Below are 11,107 nucleotides of genomic sequence, written 5' to 3'. Positions count from 1 at the left end.
GCAACCGTTGGTAGAAGAGTTGAAACAATTATGGGAAGTTGGAGCAAATACTTTAGACATTTCGAGGAAACAAAATTTCAATCTTCGAGCAGCCATCCTTTGGACCGTTAGTGACTTCTCGAATTACGGTATGTTGTCTAGTTGGACCACAACAGGTTAGAAGGCTTGTCCTTATTGTATGGATAAAATCAAAGAATTTTGGCTTGAACACAGTGACAAAGTTACTTGGTTTGATTGCCATCGCCAATTCCTTCCAACAGATCACCGTTTTCGAAATAGTAAAACTGCATTTTGTAAAAACAAAGTCGAAAAAGGTTCACCGCCACACATCATGTCAGGTGAGGAATTGTGGGAATGTGTGAGACACCTTTCAAAGGCAACTGATGGGTCGGAGGCATTGAAACACCTCAAAAAAGCAAAAAAGGGTGGTTAAAGCAAACCTCGTTGTAGGACCTTCCTTATTGGAAGCACTTGCTCATCCGTTACAACTTGGATGTCATGCACATTGAAAATAACTTCTTTGATAAGTTAATACACACCATAATGGATGTGAAAAGGCATACATGTGACACGCCATTGGCTCTAAATGACCTTGCCAAATATTGTAAACGGCCACAACTTCATCTGCAAAAGGACAATAGAGGAAAAGAGTTCATGCCAAAAGCCCCATTAGCTCTTGACAAGGTTTAAAGAAAAGTGTTGTGTGAATGGGTTAAAAAGTTGCGTTTTCTTGATGGGTATGCCTCTAATTTGAGCAAATGCGTAGATATACAAGCCTGTAAGCTTCATGGAATGAAAAGCCAAGACTGTCACGTGTTCATGGAGAGGTTGTTGCCCACTGCTTTGAGGAAATTGCTCCCTACCCATATTTGGAATGCGGTTACAGAGATCAGTCAATTCTTCCGTGATTTGTGTTGTTACACAATCACTGTTAGTGACATGGAGCGATTAGAGAAAAACATAGCTGAAATCCTTTGCAAGCTTGAGAAGGTTTTCCCTCCTACATTCTTCAACTCCATGGAGCATTTACCTATTCATTTTCCATATGAGGGCAAGTTATGTGGTCCTGTTCAATATAGATGGATGTATCCCTTAGAAAGGTAAATCAAAGTCCCTTTCACTTCTTCTTTCATACAAACCCTTCATAGTCATGACCTATTTACACAATTATTTATACTAATTTAATTGCAGGTTCCTTAATCACTTAAAACGTAAAATTGGGAACAGGGCTCAAGTTGAAGGTTCTATATGCAATGCTTATCTCACTGAAGAGATAGCAAACTTCTGCTCAAATTACTTTCAGGCATCAGTTGACACAAAAACTCGGGATCTTGGTCGAAATGTGAATGTAGATGTGGAATCCACAGTGGACAACGCTGACTTACCAGAGTTGTTCTCGGTGGATAGCGGTCGTGTCTCAACTAAGGGTAAAGCTCGGTATTTAGATGAAAAGGAACTCGAGTGTGCTCATTTGTTTGTTTTACATAACTGCGGCATTCTTGGTGAATATGAAAGGTATACGTGTTAAGGACTGAATTTTGTTCATAGTTTTGAAGAATTAAAATGGTTGAATTACTAATTTCTCTTGTGTCATTGACCTAATAGGAAGTTTGAGGACTACGTTCTTAGTACCCGACCTTTTTGCATAGAGAACTTATGGAGAAATGTGACGCCGAATTCTTTGATTGGTTCACCATAAGGTGATAGAAATGTTTTAGCTGTTCTTTAAATATGATTTTTAGATCTTGCAGTTCATTTTAATTAATACTTGAATTGTGACGTAAATAGGTGGTTGAAGAAAAACCAAATTCGGATGTTCTGCAAGCATTGTGCATGCGTCCTTTCAAGCATGTTCGAACTTGGAGGCAGATTTTTGGTTGTGAATTTAATTTCCATACACATTCCCATGGAAAACACAAGTCTAAGAATTATGGTGTGTGTGTCTAGTGAGGACAGTGGAGAGTACGTACTTTGGCATTCTATACGATATAATTGAACTTGTCTACACTAGTCCAAAAAAAGAGTATAAGACTATTTTGGTTAAGTGTAGTTGGATGGATTGTGGTAGGAGTATGAACATACATAAACAATACTAGCTTGTCGAAGTGAATCATATACTAGTAGAAAAACTTTCATTTGCGTCACTCGTAGAAACAAGCGAAGCAAATGATATATTTTAGCTTCATTATAAGTTATTTGCGTCGCACATTTGCTATGAAGCGACACAAAAGCCTGATATGCTTCAGCTTTATGTTATTTGCGTCGCGTTTATTTATTAGAACGACACAAATAACAGTCTTATTTGCGTCACTCCTTTGGAACAAGTGACGCAAATGAGTTTGAGAGTTATTTGCATCACTTCTTTAATTAATGAGCGATGCAAATAGTTAATTCACCTCATTAAATTTAAGTTATTTGAGTCTCTTTTTTAATTAATGAGCGACGCAAATAAGTCTAGGTTAGTAATAAATTCTAATTTTTCCACCCATCTTTCCGTTTGCTGCTGCCTCCAAATTCAATATACCCACAAAAAAATACTCTTGCTAACCCATTTGTTGTTGCCTTCAACAACTGAATTCAACAACACAATTCTTTCAAACCAAAACCCAGAAAAATAGAAAGATCCAAGCCAAAAATCTCTTATTTTCGAGCAGAAAATCAAACCAAAACCCCCACCAAAATCGAACACGAAAACCCCCATACAAATCGAGCAAAACCCCCCCCCCCCCCAATTCGAGCAGAAGTTCGGTGTATAAACCCCCAGCAAATTCGAATGTAAACCCCAGAATAATCGAAAAATTTCCAGCCAAAACCCCCCCAAGTCGAGCAGAAATTCCAACCTAAACCCCCAACAATTTCGAACCGTAAAAACCCCAGAAAAATCGAACATATCGAGCAAAAAACCCCCCAATTAGAGAAGAAATTCGAACCTAAAACCCCAAAAAATTCGAATCCTAAAAACCCAGAAAAATCAAACATTTTTTGGCCAAAAACCGCCCAATTTGAGCAAATATTCATACCTTAACCCCAGCAAATTCGTACCCTAAAAACCCTAGAAAAATTAAACATTTTGGAGCAAAAAACTCCCCAATTATTCGAGCAAAAATTCGAACCTCAACCCCAAGCAGTAAAACGCCCCAATTCGAGCTCAAAATACCCCAATTCGAGCTCAAAATCAGTGCTAAACACCCTAGAAAATTCAAGCAAAACCCCCTAAAAACTTATTACTACCTCCGCTTCGAATTACTCGCAACAAAGGGATATTATTTGTGAGATATAAAATATTTGTTTGTTGCGAGTAATGCGAAGCAGAGGTAGTATATTTTACCCCCATAAACCCTAGAAATTTCGACCTAATTAGAGGAAAAGTTCCGTGAAGTTTGACCCATTGTAGCAGTGAATTTGTGAAGTCAATTTCAGCTAAGTTCGACCCATTGGTTCTTGTTGTTATGTTAAATATTTTCATGGTAAATAAATTTCAGCGTTTAACTTGAACAAGTACTTAGTTTAATTGCAAAAATGGTGTTAGTTCATTAGAAAATAATTGTTAGCTTGTTTGGCTTTTGTTGGTTTAATTAATATATGTAAATTTATGTCAGATTTCTCAACTATGTGGAAGTGAATTCCTTAAGTTCCACGAGTTTGTGATTGTGTACAAACAATTGAGGCGGTAGTACACATACGACATTGTCTTCGCTTGTGGTATATACTCTAACCATTCTCTGTAGTTTTAACTTATTTTTTGTGGTTGGTATAATGATTGTGAATTTTATTGGATTTCTAATTGTGATATAATTGATTGAAATTGCAATAATATTTGCATCATAGTGCATGACCCAAGGTTGAGTGACTTGTTATTTTAGGAACCAGGCAACGGATTATGCCATAATACCATTAATTAGAATGTGTTGGATCACTTGGTTGTAGAGAGAATTTTATTTAGGGGCAAAGTTGTCGTGTTATATGATGGCATATTTCAATAGAGTTCTCATATTGTGCTGCATCAGGTATGAATGTATGATAGTAAAGATGTAGCATATCTGCAGTACGATAGTATAAGTTTTGAAGGCGGCCGACCAGCACTATAAGTTGCATTAGGTATGAAGGTATGATAGTAAAGATGCGGCATATTTGCAGTACTTAATTGACTGTCTATGATTGTTAATTGTATTTAGGTCCTTGTAAGTTGCAACTATGTTTCCATTCATGAATCCTGATTGTATCCTCGGATTTGAGGTGAGTTAAATTTAGCTATTTGCTGGGCATTAGGATCCTCTTTCTCCTGTTGTTTTATGTATAAATAAATATTGGATTCTTATAATTAATAACTTGTCTTTACAGGGAGGATGATATGCTTAAAATTATAAATACGTATTCAAACTTTGTCCAAGTCCAACCACAAGTCCACAAGTCTTCCATGTTGGCTATATATATGGTGTATTGGTGTGGAGATTAATAGAAATGACTGATGTGCTTTCACATTTATCCAAAACAATATTATATATAAGAGTGATTAGGGTTAACTAAGGCTAACATTGTAATTAGCTAAATAAACAAAAAATACAATATCAAAAAATATACACTCACACCCCCATAGCAGAGCAGGAGGTTACAGATGCTTAGGTTATTTCGTAAGTCATCGAAGAGAGTGCACAGAAGCCCCTTGGTAAAAGGTCAGCAATACTAGTGGATGATATTGGATTCTTATAATCTCATGTTGCATAAATAATGATAGAATTGTCTAATTTAACTTTTGATTCTGCAGGGTAAACTGGTGCTTGATGAAGGCCTTCCTTGCTCCACAAAGCCCCATTGTAAGGATTGACATTGTTGCTTAATTAACTCAAAATGTTCGCTTCCTGTTTTATGTTCCCACATGTTTTTCAGATCATTCGTTGTTTATTAACTGTGGAGGAAACAAAGTGAGCTTCAAAGGGAATGAATATGAAGAAGATACAATCTCTCAAGGCCCATCAATATTCTTTTCATCTGGACAAAAGTGGGCTTACAGCAGTACAGGAACTTATCAGTTCGACGGCACTGCTAACTTTGTAACACAGACTTCTGATCCTAATGTATCTGGTATTTTCCGAACTGCTCGATTGGCACCTCTGTCCCTCAAATATTATGGCCTTCGTATGCAACGAGGCAGTTACACAGTAAAGCTACACTTTGCTGAAATTATGTTCACCGATGACCAAACTTGGAGACCTTGTGAATGAGAGTCATTATAGCTGTAGTGTTCTCTATGAATGCAGGTATAAAAGCTTCAGCCACTAGTATTGCTAAATTGAGTTCAATATGCTTATTTGATGCACTACTACATCTGTTATTAAATGCAACGGTAAAAAAATAGCTAATATATATGTTGTTGGCAGGGGGATAATTTAGCTAAGAACTAGTGAATTTCTTTTTAATTGCTACATTTTAATGTATGTTCTGAATTTTGGGATTAATTAAGTGGGCTGCTGGGTATTTCAATCACTTGTACGTTGGTTTCTTAAGTTCTTTGTATTTTAATAATCACCATCATAACAATAAAAATTCTTTGAAAAAGAAGAAATAACATTATAATTAACAATAAAATCTAAATCATACTTCATTATGAATTGTGCCAAGCAATTTAAATTTTAAGAAAGAAATAAAAATAGAGAAAGTACAATTTAAGAAGTTTAAAAGCCCAAAGAGAAAGAAAGAGATAACTCCTAACCCAAAGAGAATGAAATAAAAATAGAGAAAGTACAATTTAAGTTTTGCTTTTGCTTGTCACCTGAATTATTTCTTATTCTCACATAGTGTAATTTGAATCTTTTATCTGTTCGAAATACTTCAAAATCATCATAGCAATGAATATTTTACTACAGTATAAGTTGTCAAATATTTCATTTTTACTTAATAAATACAATTTGAAGTACCTACACATGAATTACACCTTTGCTCATCTATTTGTGTTGTGCTAATAGGATTTTTCAAGATCTACAACGTATAAAGAGGAGGAGATAAATAAGGTTCAAGATATTTGGGCAGACTATTTTATATGCTATGTTGAACTTTATATCTACACTTAGCAAACTCCATTTACTTATTAGACTCTTGTTTTATTTGTTAGGCTTGACATGAATGTATTTGGTTTACCAACAATTTGGGTTGGTATTGGTGATTGTGTTGGATGATGACCATAATGTCAATGATATTGAGTTGTAAATTTATTGGACAGGTTTTTAATATGTCATCGTCATTCCCAATTTTATGGGTAGGCCAAAATACAAAGGAGACTCTGCCGAAATTTACATTTGCATTCAATAATATTGCATTTTAATTTCAATTATTAGCGTTAGCATATTACTTTATACCACTAGCAAGGAAAACAGGTACTACAAACATATACAAGCAATTATTATAATTAAAAAAAAAAAATTCACCTCATTTGCGTCACTCATTAAACAAACAAGTGACGCAAATAAAGCAATTTTGTATTGTCTAGTCAGTCATTTGCGTCACTCCTATATAAACAAGTGACGCAAATAACAAACAAGAAGTTGATCAGAAGAGTCATTTGTGTCGCTCCTTTATAAAGGAGTGACGCAAATAAGAGTCATTTGTGTCGCTCTTATTTGCGTCACTCCTTTATAAAGGAGCGACGCAAATGACTCTTATTTGCGTCGCGCCTAGGAGCGACGCAAATGACTCTTATTTGCGTCGCGCCTAGGAGCGACGCAAATGAATTTTAAATCATTTGCGTCGCGAGCATTGCGTCGCTCATAGAAGCGACGCAAATACACTATAAATGAGCGACACAAATGAGCCTTTTTCTACTAGTGATACTAAGAAATACCCCAAGTATGATCCCTTTGTATTATCTTACCAAGTGATCCAAGTATACTACACGACCTACCCTAGCCTAAAACAGGATCGAGTTCAATGACTATGACCTAGTTGATGAAATGGACCCATAAACTTAGAAATTAGCTTCTTTTATGTCATTTCAAGTCATATTCACTTATAAATAAATAATTATGACATGGTTTGCATTAAAATAAGTTCATAAGTTAAGAAATGAAGAAATAGGCATGTTAGAAGCTATTTTGGCGCTTAAAATGGCTTTATTTTGATGAAATGGACCCATAAACTTAGAAATTAGCTTCTTTTATGTCAATTCAAGTCACATTCACTTATAAATATGTTATTGTGAGATTGTAACACCCCGTCTAAAACAGAAGGCGAGACGTTAGCGGAAATAACGTCGAGACGGTAATGTCACTCTAAAGGTTACCAAAAAAATAAAAATAAAGGAAACAACTGAATAAATAAATTATTTCAGTGAAAGAAAACTCAATAAACATAGAAAACTTCAAACGAGGCAGAACAACCTCAAATCTAATTGTCTCAAATGAAAAAAAAATGGGTCTAAAGATAACATAGGGAAGTCTATAAAACTGTTAAGAAACAAACTAAACACTCTACTCTCAGCCCAGACTCAACAGAAGCTACTCTTCACCTGCAAATAACATTTAGGTTCCACAATCAGTGGGGAGTAACTAGCAGTTCTCCCAAAGACAAGGAGATCACATAGCAAGAATCAAGACAAGGTAAGAACAAAGAAAAAGAGATATGAAAACAAAGTCACAAGACATGAACTAAAAGAAAATAAATATATTAGAAAGAAACTATTCAATGGAAAATAGGGTTACTTAGTAAATCAAAACTTGAAACGGAATAAAATAATTGTTAAAGTTCATATAATAATTCAAACAAGCAAGACAGGTTAAATAGTTTAGTAATAATATTTATATCATAGAAAAACAATTTGACTAAAGTAGGATCGAATGCTAGTGGAAGCCCGCAGTCCACTTCCTAAGGTTTGTCAGGCGAACCTCCACTCAACTCACAGGAGACTGTGTCTAAGAATGGCCAAACTCCCGGTGCCGGATAGAAGCCAAATATGGTCTTACACCTCCGAACCTCCCGGACGACAACAATTAACCCAAGTTATACTACTTGAATCCCGCAGCCAAGTAGTTGGCATGTTCTAACCATTGGAATCCTGCAGCCCAATGGCTCACAACTTACAGTCAATATTATAATCGATAAATAATATAATACAATTTTAAATCAAAAAAAAAAATTATCAATGATCAACAGAGATGCCACATATGGTCTTATACTCAAATATTATCAAATCAAACACCGCAATATGCGTAGGTTAAATAGTGTGTTACCAACACCATGAGAAGTCTTTTAATTAGAAACATGCACATTATAAACGCACATATACATGATGTCCCATTTAACAAATTGCAAATACATACTTTTAAAATAATCAGAATAATCAGATTATTGCTCTAAAAATTATCAAACTTGCATACATTGACCCTCACATTGACACAAGTATTATAAAGTATAATAAGAGACATAACAGGGTTGAATCATGATTATATACTCTAAACTAATCCCAACCAACAACTTACGTAAAAGTTCAATTTTCAATACGACATTATCAAGTCAAAAATTCACCTATTTTAATCACTAGTCATAGTACAAACTACATATACATGAAACACATTATATAACCAGGCCCCCTAGCATGATTCTAAGTGATGATTAGAGTACTATATACCCACACTATTTCCACGCAAAAATGCAAGCACCATTTCGCAACATATTAATCATCAAAACAGTACCATACTTCACGATATGCTAATTACCCATTCACACCAATCAATATAACACCATGACCCAATTTAAATCAAGACTCATGAAACTAGTTTATCATCTAAACAGACCAACAAAAGTCAAACTCTTTCAGTCACGTAAACCCATGAAACCTGCTAATCCAATGTCACCTAATACTCCAACAAAATATACATACATGTAATACTAGTTACCTTGAAAGTAGAGTGCATGAACGAGTACAAACAAGCCCCAACGAACAAGAATCAATACTCCAAACGCCCTCTAATGGAACCCGTTACTTTGTGGACTTTTTTTGTGAGAAATTTTGTGAGTTTAGAGACTAGAATGCAGCAAGAATGATATAACATGGTTGGGCAGCATGAGGTTGAAATAGAGGGGAAGGAGAGAAGTTTGAGGGTTAGGCAAAATTAAAGGGATTGGGGGTTACAATCATCAATAGAGAGGTAATTATAATGGGGGTTACAAGGAGCATTAGCAGCCAGCAACCCTTTAATTTCTCCCCTTTACGTGACTTAGTAAATGGGTCAACACTAGTGGGTAAAATAGTTTGGTCGGTCCAACACTCTATTAAACTATTTCGCACACTTAACTTAAAATTACTACTACGACGAACTAGCACTAAGACGATCTATACTCAAAATAATATATATTTTTATTACTTAAATAAGAAAATAAAATTTGTATTAATTTAAAGAAAATATTAGTATAAATATACATATTAAAAAAAAATACTTACGTCACAAACAATATGGGGTATTACAGTCACCCCTACTCACAAAAAGTTTCGTCCTCGAAACTTGCAAACAAGCATAAACCAACTCAACACTCAAAATAATAGAGGTAAAAGAAAACAGACAGAATTAATTAAGTACCTGCTTCGAACAACTCAGGGTATTTTAGTCGCATTGACTCTTCAGTTTTCCATGTGGCTTCCTCATACTTTTGACTTCTCCACAAGACTTTCACCAAAGGAACAACTTTCCTTCGAAGAGTTCTATCCTGACGGTCGAGAATTCGAACTGGTCGCTTCTCAAAAGTCAAGTTGGGTTCAACCTCAACTGTCTCAACCGGGATCACATGAGATGGATCACTACGATACCTTCGTAGTTGTGACACATGAAATACGTCATGAACCTTTGACAACTCTGGCGGCAATGCCAACCGGTAAGCAACTTCTCCGACCCTTTCAAGGATCTCATAGAGACCTACGTACTTCGGACTGAGCTTCCCTTTCTTATCGAAGCGCATTACCCCCTTCATCGGGGACACTTTCAAAAAAACCTTGTCCCCTACCTCATAGGCAACAGGTTTCCGCCGAAGATCAGCATAAGATTTCTGCCTATCTTGTGCAGCTTTCAATCTAGCACGGATCACCTTTACCTTTTCAACAGTATCTTGAATCAATTTTGGCCCTAGAACCAAAGAGTCGCTAATGTCACTCCAGTAAGTAATACCCCTCATGATTGCTTTAAAAAGGATTTGATATACTACTAATATCAACAAGGTGCATCTTCCATTTAGGGAGCTCATTTGCTAATATACTCCACAGTTAAGCGTGCTTGGTTGGACTTGTGTTGGTTTATGGGGACAGTTGTTGGGCCATATGACCATAGCCAGACTGGATGTAACACTTTGGCTACCCAGTTGCCATCAGACGTAATACTGGAGTCCCTAGCTTTCTAGGCGCAATGAGGGCGTTGTCGTTCTCAAGTGAGGGTGTATGTAATACCCCTCATGATTGCTTTAAAAAGGATTTGATATACTACTCATATCAACAAGGTGCATCTTCCTTTTAGGGAGCTCATTTGCTAAGATACTTCACAGTTAAGCGTGCTTGGTTGGGAGTAGTCTTGGGATGGGTGACCTCCTGGGAAGTTTTCTCGGGGTGCGCATAAGTGAGGACAAAATGCGCCGGATGGACTTGTGTTGGTTTATGGGGACAGTTGTTGGCCCTCGATGCACATTTCGTGACGTTAGGCCCCTCCCTAATTTGTTTGGGGTCGGGGTGTTACATAGATGGTTTGCGAAAGAATAAGTTCATAAGTTAAGAAATGAAGAAAATAGGCATGTTAGAAGCCATTTTGGCTTAAAATGGCTTTATTTTGATGAAATGGATCCATAAACTTAGAAATTAGCTTCTTTTATGTCATTTCAAGTCATATTCACTTATGAATAAATAATTATGCGATGGTTTGCGAAAGAATAAGTTCATAAGTTAAGAAATGAAGAAAATAGGCATGTTAGAAGCTATTTTGGCTTAAAATGACTTTATTTTGATAAAATGGACCAATAAACTTAGAAATTAGCTTCTTTTATGTCATTTCAAATCACATTCACTTATAAATAAATAATTATGAGATGGTTTGCGAAAGAATAAGTTCATAAGTTAAGAAATGAACAAAATAGGCATGTT

General features: G+C 35.8%; 1 protein-coding gene and 1 long non-coding RNA gene across 3 annotated transcripts; one reads left to right on the top strand and one right to left on the bottom strand.

Moving 5' to 3' along the window:
* Positions 1 to 2,471: 2,471 nt before the first annotated feature.
* LOC145635918 (uncharacterized) lies at positions 2,472 to 6,216 on the top strand. Of its 2 annotated transcripts, XR_014113943.1 has the most exons (6): positions 2,472 to 3,467; positions 3,600 to 3,702; positions 4,342 to 4,673; positions 4,766 to 4,814; positions 4,888 to 5,258; positions 5,964 to 6,216. It is a non-coding gene; the product is annotated as an uncharacterized LOC145635918 (long non-coding RNA). The 2 variants fall into 2 exon arrangements; XR_014113942.1 differs by having other exon boundaries at positions 4,766 to 5,258.
* Positions 6,217 to 9,558: 3,342 nt separating this feature from the next.
* On the bottom strand, positions 9,559 to 10,155 carry LOC145636739 (uncharacterized). Its single transcript, XM_081688294.1, has one exon. It carries the CDS (start codon positions 10,153 to 10,155, stop codon positions 9,559 to 9,561), a length of 597 nt encoding a protein of 198 aa, XP_081544420.1.
* Positions 10,156 to 11,107: the final 952 nt, after the last annotated feature.

This window comes from Chenopodium album, chromosome 6, assembly GCF_948465745.1.
Source record: "Chenopodium album chromosome 6, dcCheAlbu1.1, whole genome shotgun sequence".
In the NCBI taxonomy this organism is placed as follows: domain Eukaryota; kingdom Viridiplantae; phylum Streptophyta; class Magnoliopsida; order Caryophyllales; family Amaranthaceae; genus Chenopodium; species Chenopodium album.
The sequence above is the reverse complement of the archived record's forward strand: the minus strand, read 5'-3'. Positions and strand labels throughout refer to the sequence as shown.